Source organism: Prunus mume, linkage group LG6, assembly GCF_029339155.1.
Source record: "Prunus mume cultivar Tortuosa linkage group LG6, ASM2933915v1, whole genome shotgun sequence".
In the NCBI taxonomy this organism is placed as follows: Eukaryota; Viridiplantae; Streptophyta; class Magnoliopsida; order Rosales; family Rosaceae; genus Prunus; species Prunus mume.
The window spans coordinates 11,161,194-11,184,549 of NC_142703.1; the positions used below are offsets into that span (position 1 = coordinate 11,161,194).

Sequence of the window (23,356 nt, forward strand, 5' to 3'; positions counted from 1 at the left end):
TTTAGCCATATCCCCACATAGTAATTAAAAGTTGTTTCTAGCCTCAGTTTTCTTCTTCTTATATATTCCTTCTCATTTTACCTTTCACAACTGATCAGCAGCAAGCATATCACCTTTCCCCAACTTTTCTTCTTTTGGTTCATTTCTTCAAACCTTAGGGTTGATCATTTTTGGTAAGTTCATCAGCCCACACCATCTCATGTAATTTGTGGTACAGATCATAGGGAAATACCCACATCACCTAAACACAACCCAAATTATATGTTTTCTACTCTACTTCTTCTTTTGCAGAAACTTTTTGTTCTTCACTTTAATTTTCTGCCTTCTTGGTTTTGTTCAATATCAGCTGCAGGATTTTTCACTTGCAACTGGGTTGTTTAGAGATGAGTATAGAGAGAGATCAAAATGTTTTCAACCAGAAAGAAAGTGATGATCAATTTGTTGACTGGAAAGGAAGAAAGGCAAATCCTGGAAAGCATGGTGGAATTACAGCTGCTGCCTTTGCATGTGGTAAGTTGCAAGTGCAGGGATCTTAACTTATGATCTTTAATTGATGGTTAAATGGTCTTTTAAAGGGTAAGTTTTTTTTCTTTTTCAATCGCTAGGGAGGGAAGCAGGAAGTAATATATTGGGTTGTCTCGAGATTTTCGCATAAGATTTTAAGTTCATGACTTTATCTCACTCAAATTCAAACCCTTTAACCCAGGTTCTGCATATATACCAGCATATCTTACACTTTTCTTTTCTTTTTGTAGTTCATATTTTACAAACTAAATCAGGGATGCAGAACAAATTTGATAATCAAGAGAGAGATTGTTCTATTATGAGGTGATTTGGTCATAATATATTTTTTGTGTGCAGTTGTTGAGGTGTTTACCAACATGGTCTTCTTAGCCAATGCCATTAACTTTATCACTTACTTCAATAAGTCAATGCATTATCCACATGCTACATCAGCAAATATGGTGACCAATTTCATGGGGACTTCTTTCTTGCTCTCCATCCTGGGAGGCTTCATTGCTGACTCAATCTTCACAAGATTCACAACCTTTGTCGTCTTCTGTACAATTGAGTTGCTGGTATGGTCTATATATATTGTTTTTGGGTTAATAATGTTAGAATTTGGTATTTAGCTTGCTGGTTTTAGTGACTGATTTACAGAAAACCAAAACCAGTGTAGGCAACGTATGCAGAGGAGAGAAAAAACACACAGAGAGAATGAGAATGTTTTCAGTCTTTTCCGTTGTATTGCATCAGAGCCAAAATCACACTATATGCATGACACAAGCTGCCAAAAAAACAGATCCTAAAAACTAGGACACAAGGACTCATCTCCAGCCATTCAAGGTCATTGGAGGCTATGATTCTTACACCTAGGCTAGAAATTGTTACAGCAGGAAGGACTAAAACAGCTAAGAATTACAGCTGTAGAGTTTCCTAAAATAGTAAGAAAACTAGCCGTTGGATAACAGCTATTACCAAGAAAGGAAAGTTCTTCAGCTCCTTTGATTTCTTCATTCTCTTCACTATTTATCTGCAGGATTAACATCTGCAGCTTGATTCAAAACTAGTATGCAGCTTAACTCTCAACAAATAAGACCTATCTTCATATCAGTATGTGACATGAAATTGAACAAACTTTTTGGTACCAATTCTAGGGGCTAATCTTGCTGACAATCCAAGCTCAAAATCCTCAATTTCGACCGGCGTTGAATGAAAAGCCTTCTCAGTCTGAAGCAGCCATTTTGTACACTGGCCTTTATAGCATGGCTGCTGGTGTAGGTGGAATCAATGCCTCCTTGCCTGCCCATGGTGCTGATCAGCTTGATCACGGCAACCAGAGGCTCATCTCGGCCTTCTTCAATTGGTTTTTCTTTTCCCTCTGCCTTGGGGGCCTCATAAGCTGCACTGTTATGGTTTGGGTGGAAGAGAACAAAGGCTGGAACTGGAGTTTTACTATCACAGCCATAGTCTTGAGTTTGGCACTTTCAATTTTCATCAGTGGGAGCCCATTTTATAGACACAAACTTCCTGGTGGAAGTGCATTGACAAGAATCATTAAGGTAAAACTATACTTAGACAAAATGCAATTGAAAAAAAATATATATATATATATCAACTAGACTGTTCTGTTTGGATTTTAATTTATTTCTTTTTGGTGGTGTCAAAGGTACTAGCTTCTGCAGCTCGAAACTGTAAAGCCTCACCAGAAGAGAGAGTAGAAAACCAGTATGCAGTATCTGCAATCAATCCAAACAGAGTTGATGGAAAATCCCATAACAAGTTCAAGTAAGTCCTTCTTTTCCTCTCTCAATTAGTCCCTAATTATTTAGGTTATTAGTGTATGGCAAATAGACCTACTAATGAGTGTTTAAAGTTTGAGTGGGATTAAATTATAGTGTCACGCTTTTGGACATGCATAAACAAGTCCTGGCCTACCATATGAGACCACTCAAATTTTGAGAGGGAAGAAAAATTAAACTCTGTATACCATTTTCATGTACTTTTGGTCTAATAATGCCTATAATTTCTCAGGTTCCTAGACAAGGCATTGATTGACAACACAATTAGTGAAGCTCAAGTTGACGAAACAAGAACTTTTCTTGGCCATCTACCAATCTTTGCAAGCACAATCATGATGAACTGTTGCCTAGCACAACTTCAGACATACTCAGTGGTGCAAGGGGTCCTAATGAACCGAAAACTAAACAATTTTGAAATCCCAACTCAGTCACTAAGTGTGCTCCCCCTCTCCATTATGCTTGCTTCTATTCCATTATACGAAAAATTCCAACGAATTTTAAGTTCCAAGAAATCAGAAAAAATCCACATTTTCCAACCACTTTGGAGGATAGGCCTGGGGCTAGCTCTTGCATCAGGATCGATGGCTGTAGCTGCCCTAGTCGAAGCTAAGAGGCGCGAGGCGGCTCTGGACAATGCCACATTGTCTGTGTTCTGGCTTGCCTGGCAGTTCATGTTGCTTGGAGTCTCAGACATGCTCACACTTGGAGGCATGCTTGAGTTCTTTTACTCAGAGGCACCTGATAGCATGAAAAGCACGTGCACTGCCTTGTCATGGTGCTCAACTTCCATGGGCTACTTTTTGAGCTCTGTGCTGGTGTCCATAGTAAATTCAGCCAGTGGAAGATTTGGAAGAGAATGGCTTGGAGGAAATGACATAAATCACTCACGTTTGGATCTTTTTTACACCCTTCTCAGCATTCTCAACACCCTCAATTTCCTCAACTACATGTATTGGGCTAAGCAGTATTAATTAGGTTAGGTGTGACAAATTTTAATTAAAACTATATGTAACATCTCATTATGAACTTAATTAAAATTTTAAAGTTTAAACCAAAGTTTAATGGGCCTCCATTTTCGTCGTCATTGATTTTTTGGGTGTCCTTGTGTCTTCAATCCGATGCAGGCTGGGTTGGGTGTGTCAACATCATAAGTTGTAATCAAAATGGCTGTTGGGTGTGTTGAGGATTTGAAGTTGATGTGTTTTTATTAAGGTCAAAGACAATAATCACGGGAAATATGCTCCTGGAATATGTACAAGCTATATCCACCTACCGGGACTTCATACGTTGTCGTTTTCTTCTGCTGTTTTCTGCATGAATTTCGATCCTGTTTCAGCTGTCAACCCTCTAGGCTCCTACCAGTGATTCAACAAATCATTGTACCGTTTACTAGACTAAAACTCTTGGGTTTGAGAGTTCAAATTTTGAATATCTTCTTATGTCACCAAAGTAAGTCGGCAATGATAACATAACATATCATACTGTTTGATCGATAAAATTTATCTCTATTTTCACTTGGCTCTTGAGCAACAAGGATAGGGTTCCGATGCGTTACCATCAGATGCAAAACAAGAATTCTAGATAAAGCTTTCGCATTTGTCAACTTAAACTATTCACTGAATCTTGTCAATTAGGAATCATTTTTTAATTCCTTGATCTGAATTGAAAAAACTAAAATGAATTCTTTTCCTGGCATCATCACGCAAACTATTTGAATCCACATAGCGGGAGCGATCAAAAGGCTAAATAGATGTTAGGAGTCCTAGATCTTAACCTAATCTGGTTTGACTCAGACCTCTTCCCTTAAAAACGTGCAAGTCATATAATTTTAAAGACAAGTTCCTTGGCCTGCGGGGGGGTTAATAACTTAATGATGTTACTTTGACCATAAAAAGCTGTTTAAACTTCTCGAAAACTATAAAACAAAATAAATAAAGGAAGATAGTTTATTTGAATCAGACAAAAATAATATATAAAATCAGTAGAAAAAAGGGAATTTCACTATAATACCCAAAATGGAGGTTAAAATGCAGTTAACTTTGAGGTTAATTTTGGGTGTGTTTCTATGTTTAAATATTGCTTGGGTTTTTTTATAAATACTCAGGATTAGGTTTATTTATAAATTTGTACCTGAGAATGCAGAAATTAAGGTATGTTATTTTATAATACTCATCCTAAAAATAAAATAAAAAGAGGCTATGGGCTCTTGGAGACATGTAGCGCGGTGAATGAGGTGGTATATATCTCTCTTAGGAGTGATATTCTTATTAGGGTAACAATGAAGATTCTGAACAACTCATTTTCTTATCGGTGTAAGATTTTAGGATAAACTCCGATTACATATTTTTTATGCTAAAAAAAACCTTATTTTCTCTAGTAATTTTGAGACTTGGGACACATCATGTTCAACTGAGGACAACATTTTGGTCCTCCCGTGGCCATTTCGAGGAGCTTTTAGACTGTGACAACATATGTGGAAATGGAATCAAATTCCAATTCCATGGATGTAAAGTCGTCTCCAACCTAAAAGTGGAGAGAAGGCAAAGACTAAAAGAACCCAAAAAAGAAAGAGTATTTCAACCATTCCCATTCACCAACCCAAAAGAAAAAGAGAGCTAATGCATATGGCTGACTGCTCCAAGTGCCTCCCCCATATAACGGTACACTTTACATTGTTGCACGCAGCCCACATGCTTCCCCAATTTTTTATTTCCCATTTTCCATTTTTTCAATTTGTGACCCATTTTTTCTTTATTTTTACGACCCTCGGTTGTATACAACTATGTATTATTAACTGTGATACGATTAATTACATTTGAAAAAATCGGTTGCATACAACTATTACGGGTTTATTTAGTTGTATGCAACCGGTTATAACGAAACCATACAATCAAAACCAATACAAAAGAGAAATTATCTTGTACATCCACAGTATCAGCATGACACGTGATGTATCGAATGCATCTAACAAATTTTTTTTCAATATATATTGCCCCACAACCTTTACATTCAGAAGAACATCTCTCGCCCTTTTTCTTTTGACAACCAGTCTCTCTGTCCATATTCTCCAATAATGGCTTCCTCTCTTCATCCTGTTCTTCTTGTCTCAGTCTCATGGATCTCACTCCTGGCTCTGCTAATCTCACCCGCGCAAGCAGCCACTTGCACCTCACAGACATTCAAGAACAACAAGCTCTACGCCCAGTGCAACGACCTCCCCTACCTCAGTTCCTACCTCCACTGGACGTACAGTGCCTCCAACTCCTCTCTCTCCGTCGCCTTCGTGGCGACGCCGGCCAAATCTGACGGATGGGTCGCTTGGGCCATCAACCCCACCCAGACCAAGATGGCTGGGGCCCAGACCCTCCTAGCCTACAAGAATGAGAAAGGGGCACCAGCCGTCAACACATTGAACATCTCCTCGTACAACTCCATCGTGCCGGGAAAACTCTCGTTCGAAGTCTGGGACGTCAGCGCGGAGTTTTCCAACGGCAGCTTCACGATCTTCGCCACCGTCAAGGTCCCGAAGGACGCGGCATCCGTGAACCAGGTCTGGCAGGTGGGCTCCGCCGTCAACAAGACCTCCGGTTTCCCCGAGAAGCATGACGTCGCCCCAGCCAATCTCAAGTCGTTTGGCACCTTGTCCTTGGGGGCCAATTCCACTACAGGCACTCCCGCTGGTACTAATACCACCACCAACAGCACTGGTGGTGGTGGTAGCGGAGCCTTGAGGATTGGGAGTGGAGGAAACATGGGTTTGTTCTCTGTTTCGCTTTTGGTTCTTGGAGCTCTCATTGCTCTCTAAATTTAGTTTTTTTTTATATATAAATTTTTTTTCTTATTGATGAGTCCAAGTGGGAGATGGAGATTTCAACACTTTTAGGTGGAAATATTTATTATATTTTCCATGATATTTATGATTTCCCCATTTATTTAAATTATATCTCCTCCTTCTCATCCTCTGCATCTTGGATCGATGAGAGAAAAGAGATGGCTCTAGTTGGTCACTAATTGATAGGGTGGATCTGTGATGGGGAAAAATGCTTGTACCATTTAATTTAGTTTAATATTTTCCTTTATTTTCACGTTGGTCACTTTTTTCTTTCTTTTAATATTTGACCTTTTTTTTTTAATTATAAAGCAAAATTTTAAATTATTCTATGTACGAAGAGAGGAATTGAACTCACCTGCTAGATGCAGGTAGAATACCTTACCAATTCGCCTAATCCTCGTCTGTCAATTTTTTGACATTGTTACTTGAGTAATCTTAGCGCCTCATTGTACCTTGAATTTTAAAAATAAAATAAAAATAAAGATAGTGATTATTGACAAACCAAAAAGGACAATTAGATTAGAAAGGGAACGGTAAAGGGAAATGATTGCCATGTAAATATTTCGATCTTTATGGTATTTCAAAAACCAGTGATCTTTCCATTCGCATAATATTCACATCACAGTCAAATTAACACTACGCATGAGCGACATAGACTTTGAGAAGTGTGGATACTTAGTATCGATAGTTAAATTTCGGCCGACTATAAACGTGTGGGCGGCTCACGCTAGTAAAATAATTTTAAAATAATTTATTAATACTTGTTTCAGTTAATTAAGCAGGAGTTATGGGTGAAAAATAAAAAGGGAGTTTCTTAAAACACCCAAAATGTTGAAATTATAAAAAAACCGGAGTCGTCCGCTAGTCCCACCGCCTTTGCTTTTGTGTCCACCACGTACCCAACCCGATTTATCATATAGTTAAAGGAAGGCTTCTTGCATAAATAGTTGAGTTAATCATTTTATTAGTCCTTAAATTTAGATTTGATTTGCATTTGAGTACCTTAATTTTCAAAATAATTCCCGTGGTCCTTTAATTTTAATTTTGTTAGGACAAATGGTCCTGCTGTCAATTTTGTTAACTTTTTTGTTAAATACAGGGGCAAAATGTTATTTTTATTTTATCAAAATTGATTAATAATATGAATAAAAAAAATTTAAAAACTATAAAATTACAATTAAACTCTCTCTCCCCCTCTATCCTGATTTCTACTCCCCACAAACTTGATTTTTTTTTTGGTGGTTTTTATTTGATTTTCTTTTATTCTTATTTTAAAGATATAATTTATTATTCATCTTTTTGGTTTTAATATAAAAATACCATTTTGCCCCTACATTTAACATAAAAAGTTAACAAAATTGATGACATGACCATTTATCCAAACGAAACTAAAGTTAAATGACCACGAAAACCATTTTGGAAATTGAGGTACTCAAATGCAAATCAGGTCAAAGATGAGGGACTAATGAAACGATTAACCTTAAATAATTAGAAGGTGCAAAAATGACATTTTCCTTTTGCGTTTTTTACGAGTTTGGTTTTAAACACCAAGGTCATGTTTGATACGCCTCACTGGACTACACTGGGTTAAATAGCACTTGAAAATTCCTTGTTTGGTAAGAAATGAGATTAACTTAAATGAGACTGTATAGTCCAATAGTGAAAAAAAGGCCTCACTCCTTCGTCTAATACAGTGAGCATGAAAAGTGGTTCACTAAATAGCACGTTTGCTAAATATAACAAGTGAGTCTGATGCCTCTCTTTAAAAAATATCAGGATTTTATTTGTTTTCTTTTAATTATTGTTTTATATATTTGAATGGATTTTTTTCTTTTTGCATAATTTTTTTATTTTAGATAAAAATCATTAATTAAATTTAAATATTACTATAATTATTTTGATATTACATTTGGAAAATCAAACTATAGTAATTTACAAATGTTTGATATTTTTTTGATATTGAAACAAGTTTAATAATTCATGTTGTGATGCTTTCTTTATTGCAAGCAATTTTTACCTTGTCAAATTATATTTTTCAGTTTGAAGTCAAAAGTCAAATATACAAAAATTATACATATATATATATATTTTTTAATTATTGTTTTACTTGGTCCTTGAAAACCCTAAAATTATATAGAGTGAGTTTAGCTCCTTTAACAATGTTTCTACCAACTAAGATTAATCTTGAGAAGCCAAAAAACAAATATCATAATTTTATTCTTCATAAAAAAATAAACAGAATTTTATTTGTTTTCTTTTTATTATTGTTTTAAATCTTTCTTTTTTGTTGCCAAATATTGTTATAAATCTTTAAATTGGGTTTCTTTGTAGCACTTATTTATCTTTTAGGTCTAAAATCCTAATTAAATTTAAATATTATAATAATTATTTTTAAGTTTGACACAACACCAAACATAGGTCTTAACTATTTTTACAATCCAACTTCTTAGTTTGACACAACACTACGTACACATATATTTGTACTACAAAAATAATATACTTTTCGTTTTAGAACATTGCACATGATTGAATAAGGTCGTATGTATAAGTAATCCTAATCTTATGAACACATTGTTTTTTTTCATTGACTTTAAACAAATAATACAATATAAGAATTTTTTTTTATCGAAATAGTTCCTTAACTTATACTCCCTTAATTTTTTATTTATCATTTAGTTCGTGCGACTTAATTTTCTCCATTTTTTTCATCACTCGTTGTATACAATTACTCTAATTGACCGTGATATAATATGATCAGTTGCATATGAAAAAATCGGTTGCATATAACTACCATTGGTTTATTTACGTGTAAAAACATAATTGTATGCAACCGATTACAACGAACCCATACAATCAAAACGAATGTATAGAGAAATTATCCTGTACATCCGCAATATCAGCATACCACGTGATATATCGAATACATCTATCAATTTATTTTCAATATAAATTCTCCCACAACCTTTACATTCAGCAGAACATCTCTCTCCACCCAATCTCTCTATTTCTCTCTCTCTCTCTCTCTCTCTCTCTCTCTCTCTCATATATTCTCCAATGGCTTCCTCTCTTCATCCTCTTCTTCTTATCTCAGTCTCATGGATCTCCCTCCTGGCTCTGGTAATATCACCAGCACAGGCAGCCACCTGCAGCTCACAGACATTCAAGAACAACAAGCTCTACGCCAACTGCAGCGACCTCCCCTTCCTCAGCTCCTACCTCCACTGGACCTACAATGCCTCCAACTCCTCTCTCTCCATCGCCTTCGTGGCGACGCCGTCCAAATCTGAAGGCTGGGTGGCGTGGGCCATCAACCCCACCGCGACCAAGATGTCTGGGGCCCAGACCCTCCTGGCCTACAAAACCGAGGATGGAGCCCCAGTCGTCAAAACATTCAACATCACCTCGTACAGCTCCATTGTGCCGGGAAAACTCGCGTTCGACGTATGGGACGTCAGCGCGGAGTTCTCCAAAGGCACGTTCACGATATTTGCCGTCGTCAAGGTCCCGAAAGACGCAGCGTCCGTAAACCAGGTCTGGCAGTTGGGCCCCGCCATCAACAAGACCTCCGGCTTCCCCGTGAAGCATGACTTCGCCCCACCCAATCTCCAGTCGTTTAGCACCTTGTACTTGGTGGCCAATTCCACCACGGGCACTCCCGCTGGTGCTAATTCCACCACGGGCACTCCCACTGGTGCTAATTCCACCACCAACAGCACTGGTGGTGGTGTTAGCGGAGCTTTGAGGATTGGGACTGGAGGAAACATGGGTTTGTTGTCTGTTTCGGTTTTGGTTCTTGGAGCTCTCATTGCTTTCTAAATTTAGTATTTCGGGTCGGGTTTTTATTCTTTCTTAATATTGTGATTGATTGTATCGCAGTGAGAGATGGAGGTCTCAGCACGCTTAAGTGAAATAATATTTATTTGCTATATATATATGCCATGATATTTATAAATTCCCAATTGATTTAATTATTATCTCCTCTTTTCCTCTGCATCTTGGATCGATGAGGGGGGAAATGCATGTGCAATTAATTTAATTTCAACATTATTACTTTAGCAAATTTAGCGGCTCATAGTAGGTTGACTCTTTTTATAAAAATAAAAAAATAAAGATGGTGATAATTGACAAACCAAAAATGTCAATTAAATTAGAAAGTGAACGTTAAAAGGAAATGCTTGTCACGTCTAAATTTTAATATTTATGGTGAAAATCAGTGATTTTTCTATTGACACAATATTCACATAACCGTCGCATTAAAAGCGATTTCTAACCATTAAAACGTGTCGACTAACATCAATAGTTAAGTTTCGGATATGAAGCGTGTGGGCAACTCACACTAGTAGAATTCTTTTTTGAGTAACTAAATACTCGTTTGTATTTAATTAGGCAGGGGTTAAATAGGTCAAAAATAAAATACAAATTTGTCCGGTGTCAACCACTGCCTTTGCTTTTGTGTCCTCCACACGTACCCTACCCAGATAAACTTATAGTTAGAAGTTGGCTAGCGTGTAGTTCTTGCCCTCTTGCATAAGTAATTGGAAGGAACGCACCAAAACGACACTTTCTTTTGTTCCCTTTTCATGCGTTTGCTTTCAAACACTCATTTTTGTGTGTTTTTTCTTCTTCTGGCCTCTCGTCATTTAAAAAAATATATATATAAATCCACTTGCAATTTGCACGAAACTTTTCGTCGTTACAAGGTTCGAAACAATGACGACAAATCTGCTACAAAAGAATTCAAGAAAATATCTTTTAGTATGAACCCTACATAATCGAATCACAATGGAACAACCCCAGGGGCAGGTCTTCTTCCTCACTTCTATTTTTTTTTTGCTTTTACAGGTTTTGTTTTTGTAGGTGTTTGTTTCCTCGTTTTCATTAGCTGTCGTTTTTGGTTGGGCTGTTTGTTGTCTTGTATATATTCATATTGGTTTTTTTTTGGTTTCGCGGTATAAGTAGGCATACATTCGTTTTAAGCATTGCACGTCATTCTATAACAACGTATAAGTAATCCTTAATATTTTCAACACATGCTAAACTCACATACACTACACAAATGCTTAGACTCGAACTAATCCTTCCTAATAACTTTGAGGGGGATTTGCTAACTTATTCATCCCCAATTGAACAATTTGAATGGGAAAAAAATATGTCACAATTTTATTTTCCTATACATACACACAAGAATATTGATGTCACCATGACACAAGCCTTGCATCATCTCATCCCTGTCACATCTGGTAGGCCAAAAATCACTGTGGTTGGCACATAATTCCAAAATCTACAATTATAATCAGCCAGATTCTTTACTAATAATAACTCCAACCGTGCAAAAATGGATTGGAAATTTGCAATTTCTCAATTTTGGGATTTTTTATTTTCCGTAAATTTACTCTATTATCTATACATAAAAGATCTCCATAATTAAATGCACGTTGCATGAAAGTGGACAGGTTTACGGCATCTAAGCGAAGATTAAGTTAACATAATCCATTAATTTTTGTTGCTGATCTGTTTTTTATTCTGTATTAATCGTGTTTTCGTTCTCTCATGCAATCTCCATTTCTTTATTATTTAACGCGTCCATCACATGGTTTCAGCAACTCTGTTCCACGTTTCATATCCGTATTGGCTGATTGTATTTATGTAAAATCCATTCAGTAGATCCACCCGCAGGCGATAATTACCCTTTGCGTCTCTCGCTGTCTCACTCTCTCTCTATAAATTCCGCCAAAAATTAGTGGGGAGCCTTTGTTCTTCATCATCAGCATCAACTACTTAGCAGTTACTCATCTTCTTCTCCGTATCCATCCATGGCTTCTTCTTCTTCTTCTTCTTCTCCTTCTCTGGCATTTCTGGGGCTAACGCTCGCTCTGGTTTTGCTAATCTCACCCGCGCATTCACTCACCTGCACCACCCAAACCTTCACCAACAACAAGCTCTACTCAAACTGCGTAGACCTCCCCACACTCAAAGCCTACCTCCACTGGACCTACGACTCGACCAACTCCACCCTCTCAATCGCCTTCATCGCGACTCCAGCCAAATCCGACGGCTGGATCGCGTGGGCCATCAATCCGACGAGCACCGGCATGAAGGGGGCCCAGACCCTGCTCACCTACAAGAAATCCGACGGCTCCATGGACGTCAAGACCTTCAACATCAGCTCCTACACCGATATCGTCGAGTCGAAACTCGCTTTCGACGTTTGGGACACCAGCGCCGAGTCATCCGGCGGCGTTTTTAGGCTCTTTGCGAAGTTGAAGGTGAAGGAGATGGAGAACGTGAACCAGGTTTGGCAAGTGGGGCCCTCTGTTTCAAATGGGTTTCCGGCGAAACATGATTTCAACACAGACAATCTCCAAGCCAAGGGGAGCCTGAGCTTGACCGGAGGCACCACCACCACCCCATCCACCACCGGAGACTCCAGGTTGAAGAAGAGGAATGTGAGTTAATTTAAATCCATCTGAATTTCCATTTTCAAAAGTTGGGAAAATTAGAAGGAAAAGATAGTTGCTTTGCTTCAGTAGTGGCTTAAAGATTAAGACTTTGAGTAAAGGGGAAGTGGGTATTCGTGAAAATTTTGCTAAAATTTTGTGCAAATAGTGGAGAACAGAACTGGATTTGAGATGGGTTTTGATAAAATTTGATAAAGTTTATTTCTTTTTTAATTGTGTTTGTGGGTTTGTTTCAGATTCATGGAATTTTGAATGCTGTGAGTTGGGGGTTGCTCTTTCCGATTGGGATCATCATAGCAAGGTACTTGAGGACGTTTCAGTCTGCGGATCCAGCATGGTTTTATCTTCATATATTCTGCCAGGTATCTGGTTATGCCATTGGGGTCGCCGGCTGGGCTACCGGAATTAAGCTCGGAAGTGAGTCCGAAGGGGTTGTATACTCTGCTCACCGGAAAATCGGAATTACCCTGTTCTCCCTTGCAACTGTCCAGGTAAATTCCCATCCAATCTTACCTACAGTAACTTCAAGAAATAATATGATCCAAAGGTAATAAACTTTGATCTGCCTAAATGTTTTTTTTTTTGGTGCTCTGTGATAAAGGGTAACTGGCAGTTTTTAATTATATGCAGTACATAAACTAAGAATTTACATCTGAATTTAGCACATTTGTTGTTTGATGCCATCTTGATTCAATTTCGTATGAATCAGTCCATATTTGCAGTTACTGAAGGCAGTATTGTCGAATCGAACCGAGGCTGAATATTTTTCTGTGGTATTTAATTTTGGATTGTTTTGTTCTAATGGGAACCTTCTTCTCTGGATGATCTTGCAGATTTTTGCATTGTTCTTGAGACCGAAGAAGGAGCACAAGTACCGGTTCTACTGGAACATCTACCACCACACCCTCGGATACACCATTCTCATCCTCGGCATTCTGAATGTGTTCAAAGGCCTGGACATACTAAATCCTGCCAAGCATTGGAGATCCACTTACATAATTGTGATTATTTCCTTGGGTGCAATTGCCTTGTTATTGGAAGCAATTACTTGGGTTGTGGTCTTGAAGAGGAGGTCAACCAAGTCCACCAAGCCATATGATGGTTTCAACAATGGACAAGGCTGAGCAGCCTCTTGAACATATTAAGATCAAACCCAACTGCAGCAGATCTCCTCCCATGGCAGATACCGATTTTTGTAATATTCTTGTGATCTCACTGGTTTGAGATTCCGAGGTTTATCTATATCACCAGCCCTCTCATTTTTCTTCTCTTGCTTGTATAATGGTTTTGATTTGTTTTTAGGGTTCTTGTTTAGTATATATACATAGAGAGTGTTAAATTCCCCAGTTTGTTTAATTTATCACCTCCTATGTTTTGAAACCAGAAAATCATTCATCGTTTCTCTTAACAATTTTTGTGTGCGTGTGTTACGGTCATACTGAAAAATTTCTCTCAGGATCCGATCCAGCCTCGAACACTATGATAAAGACTTCCATAATGTGACAGCTTATTGTGCTTATATGACTAATCACTCTAGTGCTTGCAAATTGTATTTAATCTGATCTGATAAGGGAAACAAAACCATTAGGAACACAGACATGATTTAAATTGTCAATTTGTTAGTAGGAAGTTTCTCAGGCTTGTCGGGAAACTTTAGATGTGTGACTAGCTGATTAGCAAGATTTAATCTCTCCATATAATAATTAATAACTCCGGTGATAAGGTCATCATCAGTGACACTTCGGCCTCAAGCATTATTTACCACAGCAACATTCAATTTAGAATCAATTATCAACTTGACTTTATTTAGGAGGGTCCCCCCACACCCCATGGATTGCGACTAGTCCCCACTGCTCTCATCACACTTCATTAGTCATCATATGCTTTAATTTGTTCTCTAATGCAAAGCTTTTGTGTATGTCCCATGTGATGCATGCATTCTCTCTCTCCCTTATTACTTGGGAAGGAGATGTCCTAGCTAGCTTTTGCAGGGACAGTTGGCTTCTCACTAACAAAACATTATTATGATAATTCAATTTAAAACGGGCTTTAAAAAAACAGGGTTTCAAGAGTATTTAGAGAAAGGTTCTTAGGCGCTTTTGCAAGGTTTTTACAGATTTGAACCGGCTTAAAGGGGATAAATAACTTTAAAATCTACACAGGCAACCCTTTATCAGATGTGGGTTAGATCAGTTGGCCAATGAAGTGTACTTGCTCCTTGATGATGTACGCCAGGATAATTGGCCAAGGCAGTATGCATGCCCCCTTCACATGAGTTTAATCTCTTTTCCCAGACATTAAAGTTGATTTAGAATATGGATTAGTAAAAATAAAATTGAAAAAACTTAACCCTCCATCACCCTAATTGAAAAGAAAAGTAAAAGAAAAGAAAAGAAGAAGTAACATTGTTGTTGTGGGTTCTAGATGGGCAGTTAACATTGAATTGAGGATCCACGAACAAGGGTGAATGGTAGGTGTGATTTATCTTAGAAAGCGCGGCGTGGAACTGTGGTTGATAAAGCAAGGGTGACGCGAAAGTGCTTTTGGTCTGCTTTTTTCAAAAGCAATGTTTGATGATGACCAATGACCCACACGTAAAACGACGACTTCTCTCTCAACCTTTACAATGAGTCAATGAGCAGGTGCACAAGAAAACGATCTCTTGAAAATTCCCTAATAATAAAAAATAAAATAAAATAATAAAAAGCTGAGTTAACTTAGACTGTAATTCAGTGTTAAGTCGAGCATGTGAGTATATTTAATTTGTGGAGCTCGTTTTTCGCTTTCAGTCAGATTCTTCCATAGTTTTCTAGTTCCATTCAGATCCTTCATTTATTTGCACTGACAACGACCTAATATTCAAATCTGGCAAATTAAATAATCCATACTAATTTTGCATGGGGCATGTCATAGTGATGCAATGATGATTATATAAAAGAAATAATAAACCTTGTTCAAAGAGAAAAAAATATAAATTAAGATCTCAGTATAAATTAATAATTATAATTAACAAAGTATTGAATTAGATTATAATTCATGTTAGGCAAAGGGTCACTTTTCGTCCATTCAGTTTGACGAAATTTAAACTTTTATTCTTCTAGTTTTAATTATGACAATATGACTTATGAAAATTTCTGACTAATTTCTGACTGGAATAGACATGTGTTTTTACGTGGAAGGGTATTTTTGATGGAAATTTGGATGTGTCTTTGAATTGCGATAATATCAAACTATAATAGTTAAATTAACAAAATTAAAACTATAATAACCAAAATAAAAAAAACCGACAAACTATAAAGACCAAAAGTAAGGTTTATGTAAATATAGCATTGGTTGAATGAAGAGACGAGTCTCCCCTATTGGTGAAAATCACTCGTGGATAAAAATGGTCCCTTTGCAAATTGCTTGGTGGGGCTTCTATCTTAGAGATTACGACTTCTGGGTGTGTTTGTGCCACTCAATGATATGCAATGTCATGAGTATATAAATATATCTCTTTGAATTTGAGCCCATACATACCACAAAGACAAAGCTACCGCATGCAATGATGTCAAACTCAATTCCCTCAACTTCCACAAAAATTGGCGTCACCACCTTACTTTTTGTTTATTTTTCTATATAGTCGGTAACTCACAAAAGAAAAAAGATAGAGAAAAATTAACGTATACGTCAGTATAAATAAGTTCGTTTGAAACCCGTAAAATAAAAGCTCTTACGTAAAAGGATTTTATTGGCAACGATCGAATCAACTACTAGGAGGAATTGTAATTATTATAGTAAACAAAGTAGCTAAGAGGTACAAAAAGAGGAAAAGAAAAAAGGGTTTCTATTTGGTGCCATATTAATGTGATGAGAAAAACTGGAATGTGAAAAACTGGGGACCAACGACCAATGCGACAAGATTAAATGACATGTTTCGTGCTAGATTTTAATTAGACAGTGTTTGCCGCTCAACATGGTACTAGGTATGGAAGTTCCTACTCGAATTTTTCTAGTGTGTTACATTAGCTCGTCCATTACCGACCGCATTTCGATCACATGTGAATTAATTTCCGGTATTTTTGTTAGAAATTGTCAAACATTTCGGCCAACTTTTGGAAGCAACATTACCGAAAGAGCAGCCCATTAAATTTGGGTTATAGGCTTTGAAATTTTCTAGGTCCAACGGACACCGAACGAGTAGCCCATTAAATCCAGCCCGGTTAAATTGAGTGGGCTATGGCCTACCTACCTACTGATCCAAAACTCAACGAAAATATTAATTATATCTAAACGAAGGTTTGCAAGAAAAGGAAAGTATATTAAGATAATTTTCCATTAAAAAAATTAACTAAACATTTGCTACTTTTGCTTCTTCCATTTAGAGATACAAATGGTGGTTTGCTAATCAATGTATTTTATGAGTTTAACTGGTTTACTATAAAGATTGTTTTGGAAACTCTTGCTCGTTTTGGAAATATTAATTTAAAAAATCACAAAACTTTGGGATAAAATTTTCCCAAAGTTATAAATATAGCTCTCAACATTTTATTAGGAGAATAGGCAACAACAGGGTGATTATAGAATAGTACGATCGTACGGTCACGTGATACATCTTGTACACGTGTTATAATATAAGTGAATATTTATTAATATTATTCTCTAAAAAGGTGGAAAATAAATCATGTCGTCCATTCATATTATAACATGTATACAAGAAGTATTATATGACCATACTATCGTAATATTCTATGATTTCATGCAACAACAATACTTGACTAGGCGAATGTGCTAATATTGTGAAAAACAATACTTGTTTTGGAGAATGTGTGCTAATCTTATGAAAAGAGTAATCTAAAGATTGAAGAATAAAACATATTTAATTTTTAAACTTTCCTTTATTCGAAAGAGAGACCACTTTATGAAATAATGAAAAATAGAAATTAAAAAGAAAAGAAGAAAATATAAAATCGTACGTGTCGGATTCCATAGCATATGCCTTTACATACCGGACACGATTCTCTCCCATACTCTATTTTCCCAAATCTCCGTTTAAATTTTTTGAGTGATAAAAATAAAATAAAATAATAATAGAAGAAACCGCCTCGTGATCTTCGTCGTTTTATGACGAACGAGCAAAAGAGCGCGATTAGCAAATCGCAAATGGAGACGATACAGAGCCGAGTCGAGGCATGGATCAAGGAGCAAAGAGCCAAGCTCCTGAAGGTATCGTGGGGCCCACTGCAGTGGAGGATGAAGTGGCCGTGGGTCGGCGGCGACGGCTACCGGGAACATCGCCGGAGGATCCACCAGGAGTACGAGCGCCGCCGCAAGCAGCTCCACGATCTCTGCGGCGCCGTCAAGGCCGACTCCGTCTCCGACCTCCAGGACATCCTCTGCTGCATGGTCCTCTCCGAGTGCGTTTACAAGGTCAGTGAAACAAGCTCTCTATCTCTATCTCTCTCTCGTATTTGATCGAACATGTTGTGTGCAATGTTAATGTGTGGTGGATGCTTCGTGTAGAGACCTGCTTCGGACTTGGTTCGCGCTGTGAACAAGTTTAAGGCCGACTTCGGTGGACAGATTGTATCTCTCGAGCGTGTTCAGCCTTCTTCGGATCACGTTCCTCACAGGTGTTTTATTTTTTTGTTTGTTTGTTTGGGGTGTTTGATTCGAAAGTTTGTGTTCTGGGTTTGAATTGTTAGCTGTTTGGCGTTTTGGTGTTGCAGTTATTTATTGGCGGAAGCAGGTGATACGTTGTTTGCTTCCTTCATTGGTACGAAGCAGTACAAGTAAGAGAGCCATTTGAATTCGATGCAATTCAATCAGCGTTGTTATCTTTGATTATTGTAAGTTCATTTATTTGTTTTTGAATATCATGAAGGGATGTGATGACCGATGCGAATATATTTCAAGGTGCTATATTTCATGAGGATGCCGTGGAGGTTACTAATGGGACTGAAAATAATAAATCAAATCGGCCTCAAAATGGAAATGGAAATGTGGAGAATTTGTGGAACCCTCTTGAATCGAAATCGAAGCAAGTGAATGATAAAGCTAAACCGGCTGCTCATCGGGTATGATTGCAGTCCCAAGCACAAATGCATGTGCTCTTGTGTGCGCGCCCAAATGATTATCTAACATGCTATCCTTTCCAATTGTTATCTTTAGGGGTTCTTGGCTCGTGCCAAAGGTATACCTGCTTTGGAATTGTACAGGCTTGCTCAAAAGAAAAAACGCAACCTTGTGTTATGCGGTCACTCACTTGGTGGAGCAGTAAGTTTGATTAGCTTCTTTGCTTGAGTGTCAGCGGTTGCTTTACTTGTTATTGATTATAATTTCATGGAGTCTACGTGCTTTTGCCAATGTAGGTAGCAGTACTAGCTACCCTTGCTATTTTAAGAGTGGTTGCTGCTTCTTCTTCTTCACTAAAGGAGAATGAAAATGTTAAAGTCAAATGCATAACATTTTCCCAGCCCCCTGTTGGGAATGCAGCTTTAAGAGAGTAGGTTTCTGGTCCTTTTTTCAACTGACTTTCTGTGGTCTTTCATAGTTAGTGAAGATTATTATTATTATTTTTCCTTTTATCTTATTTCAACATAACTAAAGTTATATTTCTTTTAATCTCTTATAGTTATGTTAATAGAGAGGGGTGGCAGCATTACTTCAAGAGTTACTGCATTCCAGAAGATCTGGTGCCTCGCATCTTGTCTCCTGCTTATTTTCACCATTATAATGCACAACCTCCTTTAGTGCCCGCTGAAACTGGAAGTACTAGCATATCCATGTTAAAAAGTGAGGAAGCAGTAGGAAAACATAAAGAGAATGAGGGGGAACAATTGGTTCTTGGTTTGGGACCTGTACAGACTTCTATCTGGAGACTTTCAAGGCTTGTTCCCTTAGAGGGCGTAAGAAGACAATTTAATAAATTTAGAGGAAAGAAAGTTAATTCTGTCGAGACATCTTCTCTGTCAGATTCTGTTGCAACAACTGTAGTGGATGATGACATTGTTGAAGCACAGTCTCTTGAAATCCAAGAGGGTTCTGATGGTATATCTCTTAAGCCTATCTCTGAAACTGATAAAGAGCCACCATATGTGTCACCAAATGAGAAGTCAGCTAAAACAAGCACTGCTAAAAATGGGGATGGCAGGACATGGCGTAGAGTGCCTTATTTACCTTCGTATGTACCATTTGGGGAGGTATTACGATACAAACTAGTTATCCTTTTTAATGATTTTTGAGCTTAGGGGCATGCATGAGAGGTTGAAAACTAGTCCAAACTTTACAATGCCTGATGGTTTTGTATGCTTATCATCAGGCTAATCGTTAAGTTCTTTATAGTTGCGAGCTCATCAGAAACTTTTTATTTTGTGCCAGCTTTATCTCTTGGAAAATTCATCAGTGAAGTCACTATCAGATGCAGAGTACTCAAAGTTGACATCGGTATGAGCTTCCTTTGCATGACCATCCCCCTTTTTTTCTTTTGGAACTATTATACTTTCTCCTGCATAAAGTTTTGGCTTTTAACAGTTTTTCTTGCTCAGAAGTAGTTATAAGTTGTAGTGGTGTCTGGAATTTCTCATTTTATTTGCTTTCTTTTGGCAAAGACATTTTCAGGTCGGATCTGTGATTGCGGAACTAAGGGAACGATTTCGATCACATTCAATGAAGTCATATAGGTTTCGGTTCCAGAGGTAATAAATGATATACATCCAAGAGTTTTTCTCTTTAATGCGCTAATCCCATTTTGAGTTGTGCTTCTGCAATATCCTTTCTTCCCAAATTGGTGTTACATTGGTCTGAAGGACTTAGTTTGCATATTTCCGACCCATGAATAACTCCTAAATCTAGGCTCTGTTTGCTGTTTTAGTTTCTCTTGATTTGTTGATTTATTTTCATCTTGTTTTCCTGTGAAATATAATCGGTACAAATATCAAATCACTTTTGGACGTTGGCCATTGACCAAGCACTTAATGTAGAAATTCAACAAATGATCAAGTCTTCAATAATGGTATAGATCTATCCAGGAATGAGACAAGCTGTTCTGGACCCTGCTCAGTGCATTTTGTTTGAAATCACTTCTCGCGGACTTCCTACCTGGGTTCACTGTTATTATGAATAGAATTTGGTGCTTTCACATCTAGGCAGTCTCCATTACACTATCCTTGAGATAATATACTTTTTAAAATCTTCATAGTTTCTTGATGTGCCTGCTGAAAATAACGCCCTCAGAGATTGAATTTGACCGGATCCTGCATCATGCCTTCAGAGATTGAATTTTACCGGATCCTGCATCATGCCTTCAGATTAGCCATAACTTGATTCACATGATACCCAAATTTTGCAATCTTGGGCCATTAGGTTTATTGAGAAGATATGCCCAGAACTTGTAATTTCTGCAAGTATGCTTTGAAAAATGAAAATGTTATCTCATGTACTTCATTTGCATATTATTATTGTGCAATTTTAAGTACTGTAAGTTTCTTACCTTATCTAACCTTGTTTCCTCTGCAGAATCTATGACCTGTGCATGAGAGATGATACCTCACCTTTTTCAGGCATAGAGCAACTGCAGCAGTTTCCGCATCTGCAGCAATGGCTTGGCCTTGCAGTTGCAGGAAATGTGGAGCTTGGGCATATTGTCGAGTCTCCAGTTATTCGGACTGCTACTTCAGTTGCTCCTCTTGGATGGAATGGCATACCTGGTGAGAAGAATGGAGATCCACTAAAAGTTGATATCACTGGTTTTGGATTGCATCTTTGTACACTTGTTCATGCCCAAGTGAATGGCAACTGGTACTGTTCTTTGTAACAATCTTCATGGATGTCTCTACTCTCTGTGCATTCAATTCTTTATATTAATGTGATATCATATCTTCATTTAGGTGCTCAACAGCAGTAGAATCCTTTCCTGCTACCCCAACTTACTCTTCAAATTATGGAGAGAAGGTGGACCTACAACAAATGCGAGTCTTAGTTGGAGCTCCGTTGAAACAACCACCAAAGCAACAGATGGTAGCAGATTCATTTATGCATGTGTTTCCTATTGATTCCAACACAGCTAATCTTAATAGGGAGCACACTTCAGGACCATCTCCTGAGGAAAAGTCCATCCGTCCTGAAGGATTAAGTGAATTTTTCATATTTTGTACCAGTGATTTTACCACAGTCTCAAAAGAGGTTCATGTGAGAACTCGTAGGGTGCGGTTACTTGGACTTGAGGTATTTATGTTTTAATTTTTGCTTGAAAACTTTCTTTATATATATTATTTGCCATCTAGTGTGTAGTGAGTCACATGATATATTTCCCATGTAGGGTGCTGGCAAGACTTCACTTTTTAAGGCTATATTATCCCAAGGCAGATTAACCAATATTTCCAATATTGAGAATCTGCTTCCAGAAATTGATGTCCAAGAAGGTATTTCTCGTGGTTTATGCTTCTGTGATTCAGCAGGGGTAAATTTGCAGGTATTTCCTCCTTGTTAAGGAATGTCCATATTGGCATGGAATATCTTATTCTTTCTCATGGTTTAAAGTCATATATCTGGAATTCATATTACAGGAGCTGAATATGGAGGCCACTCGTTTCAGAGATGAACTATGGGCAGGAATTCGTGATCTTAATCGAAAGACAGACTTGATTGTTCTTGTTCATAACCTGTCTCATAGAATACCACGCTCTAACAACTCAAATGGATCCCAGCCAAAGCCAGCCCTTTCACTTCTACTGGATGAAGCTAAATCTCTGGGAATTCCTTGGGTTCTTGCCGTAACAAACAAATTTTCTGTCAGTGCTCATCAGCAAAAAGAAGCAATTGGTGCTGTTATCCAGTCATACCAAGCATCTCCGAGAACCACTTGTGTTATCAATTCCTGTCCATATGTCATGCCCAGTGCTGGTGCAAGCACTGGAGATGCTGATGAGAGGATGAGTGCTCAAAAGCTTATTTATGCTCCCATAAATCTTGTTAGGAGGCCTTTCCGGAAGAAAGAAATCATTCTCCCAGTGGAGGGTGTCAACTCTCTTCGTCAAGTAGTTCATCATGCACTACGAACCCATGAAGAAGCCGCCTTTCAGGTAAACAAACGTCGCATCATCCTTATGTCACAGTGGCTGATGAAGGATAGTATTATCTTTTTGTTCTAATTCTTTCATTCCTTACTGCTCTCTAGATTTATTGGCTACTGTTTCACTTCCATATTATAAGTTGTGGTCTCCAGTTATATCATTTCATTGTTGATATGCTTTATTTGCATTTTTAAGGAACTTGCTAGAGATCGGCTTTTGGTGGAAATGGCACGAGAGCGTGCGATGGCTATGGATGCAAGCCGCGATTCTCAAGCTAAGGCAAATTCACTTACATCTGCAGCTGTGGGTGCTTCCCTTGGAGCTGGCCTTGGGCTTGTCTTGGCTGTTGTCATGGGTGCAGCATCTGCCTTGAGGAAGCCTTAGAGAGCTCACGTCTGATATCTTCAACATTATCAGTGTTTGGGTATAGCATCTGCGTTGTTTCTAGTTACTGGTAGCGGATTACAGGCCATTTTTTCATTCTTGTTCTGTTAAATTTTCATTTTTAGGCAAGAAAAATAGGTCTTCTTGTAGATGGGAAATGTTCCTGAATGCTATATTTTCTTAGCTAGTTTTATTTTTTCTAATGTATATATAAATTTTCTTGAACAGATATTTGGTTCGTGTAACATTATTGTACAACTCCAATAGTCTTCTTGAAAGGAAAATAAAATAAAATTATAATGCTTCAAATGATATATAACTATGTAT

General features: G+C 37.7%; 4 protein-coding genes and 1 pseudogene across 6 annotated transcripts; all 5 read left to right on the forward strand.

Annotated features, from left to right (window-relative positions):
- The first annotated feature begins 13 nt into the window (after positions 1-13).
- LOC103342818 (protein NRT1/ PTR FAMILY 4.2-like) lies at positions 14-3,387 on the forward strand. 2 transcript variants are annotated; one of them, XM_008246476.3, is made up of 6 exons: positions 14-173; positions 347-510; positions 862-1,079; positions 1,659-2,063; positions 2,171-2,289; positions 2,536-3,387. In XM_008246476.3, exons 2-6 carry the CDS (start codon positions 384-386, stop codon positions 3,272-3,274), a joined length of 1,608 nt encoding a protein of 535 aa, XP_008244698.2. In that variant the 5' UTR covers positions 14-173; positions 347-383; the 3' UTR covers positions 3,275-3,387. The 2 variants fall into 2 exon arrangements, with proteins under 2 accessions (XP_008244698.2, XP_088909950.1); XM_089053824.1 differs by lacking the exon at positions 14-173 and having other exon boundaries at positions 391-510; positions 756-1,079.
- Positions 3,388-5,305: 1,918 nt separating this feature from the next.
- Positions 5,306-6,388, forward strand: LOC103342819 (auxin-induced in root cultures protein 12 pseudogene; annotated as a pseudogene). The gene has a single exon (XR_016128237.1). The product of XR_016128237.1 is annotated as an auxin-induced in root cultures protein 12 pseudogene (transcript).
- A 2,727-nt stretch (positions 6,389-9,115) lies between these two features.
- AIR12 (auxin-induced in root cultures-like protein) lies at positions 9,116-10,065 on the forward strand. Its single transcript, XM_008246478.2, has one exon. The coding sequence runs from the start codon at positions 9,190-9,192 to the stop codon at positions 9,949-9,951; it is 762 nt and encodes a 253-aa protein (XP_008244700.2). The 5' UTR covers positions 9,116-9,189; the 3' UTR covers positions 9,952-10,065.
- Positions 10,066-11,878: 1,813 nt separating this feature from the next.
- On the forward strand, positions 11,879-14,004 carry LOC103342821 (cytochrome b561 and DOMON domain-containing protein At3g25290). The gene is made up of 3 exons (XM_008246480.2): positions 11,879-12,581; positions 12,830-13,084; positions 13,427-14,004. The coding sequence occupies exons 1-3, from the start codon at positions 11,949-11,951 to the stop codon at positions 13,715-13,717; spliced, it is 1,179 nt and encodes a 392-aa protein (XP_008244702.2). The 5' UTR covers positions 11,879-11,948; the 3' UTR covers positions 13,718-14,004.
- Positions 14,005-17,628: 3,624 nt separating this feature from the next.
- Positions 17,629-23,339, forward strand: LOC103342822 (lipase class 3 family protein). The gene is made up of 14 exons (XM_008246481.3): positions 17,629-18,002; positions 18,096-18,205; positions 18,302-18,364; positions 18,457-18,649; positions 18,744-18,848; positions 18,944-19,077; positions 19,207-19,774; positions 19,953-20,018; positions 20,193-20,269; positions 21,090-21,371; positions 21,461-21,797; positions 21,892-22,044; positions 22,139-22,654; positions 22,841-23,339. The coding sequence occupies exons 1-14, from the start codon at positions 17,697-17,699 to the stop codon at positions 23,027-23,029; spliced, it is 3,099 nt and encodes a 1,032-aa protein (XP_008244703.2). The 5' UTR covers positions 17,629-17,696; the 3' UTR covers positions 23,030-23,339.
- Positions 23,340-23,356: the final 17 nt, after the last annotated feature.

Bases quoted from the DNA above. Each gene is read 5' to 3' on its own strand.
- LOC103342822 (XM_008246481.3), top strand. From the start codon at position 17,697: ATGACGAACGAGCAAAAGAGCGCGATTAGCAAATCGCAAATGGAGACG. The intron at 18,365-18,456 runs GTAAGAGAGCCA...AATATCATGAAG, and splicing joins ATTGGTACGAAGCAGTACAA to GGATGTGATGACCGATGCGA. The intron at 19,078-19,206 runs GTAGGTTTCTGG...AATCTCTTATAG, and splicing joins GGGAATGCAGCTTTAAGAGA to TTATGTTAATAGAGAGGGGT.
- LOC103342818 (XM_008246476.3), top strand. From the start codon at position 384: ATGAGTATAGAGAGAGATCAAAATGTTTTCAACCAGAAAGAAAGTGAT. The intron at 511-861 runs GTAAGTTGCAAG...TTTTGTGTGCAG, and splicing joins AGCTGCTGCCTTTGCATGTG to TTGTTGAGGTGTTTACCAAC. The intron at 1,080-1,658 runs GTATGGTCTATA...TACCAATTCTAG, and splicing joins TCTGTACAATTGAGTTGCTG to GGGCTAATCTTGCTGACAAT.
- LOC103342821 (XM_008246480.2), top strand. From the start codon at position 11,949: ATGGCTTCTTCTTCTTCTTCTTCTTCTCCTTCTCTGGCATTTCTGGGG. The intron at 12,582-12,829 runs GTGAGTTAATTT...GGTTTGTTTCAG, and splicing joins CCAGGTTGAAGAAGAGGAAT to ATTCATGGAATTTTGAATGC. The intron at 13,085-13,426 runs GTAAATTCCCAT...ATGATCTTGCAG, and splicing joins TCTCCCTTGCAACTGTCCAG to ATTTTTGCATTGTTCTTGAG.
- AIR12 (XM_008246478.2), top strand. From the start codon at position 9,190: ATGGCTTCCTCTCTTCATCCTCTTCTTCTTATCTCAGTCTCATGGATC.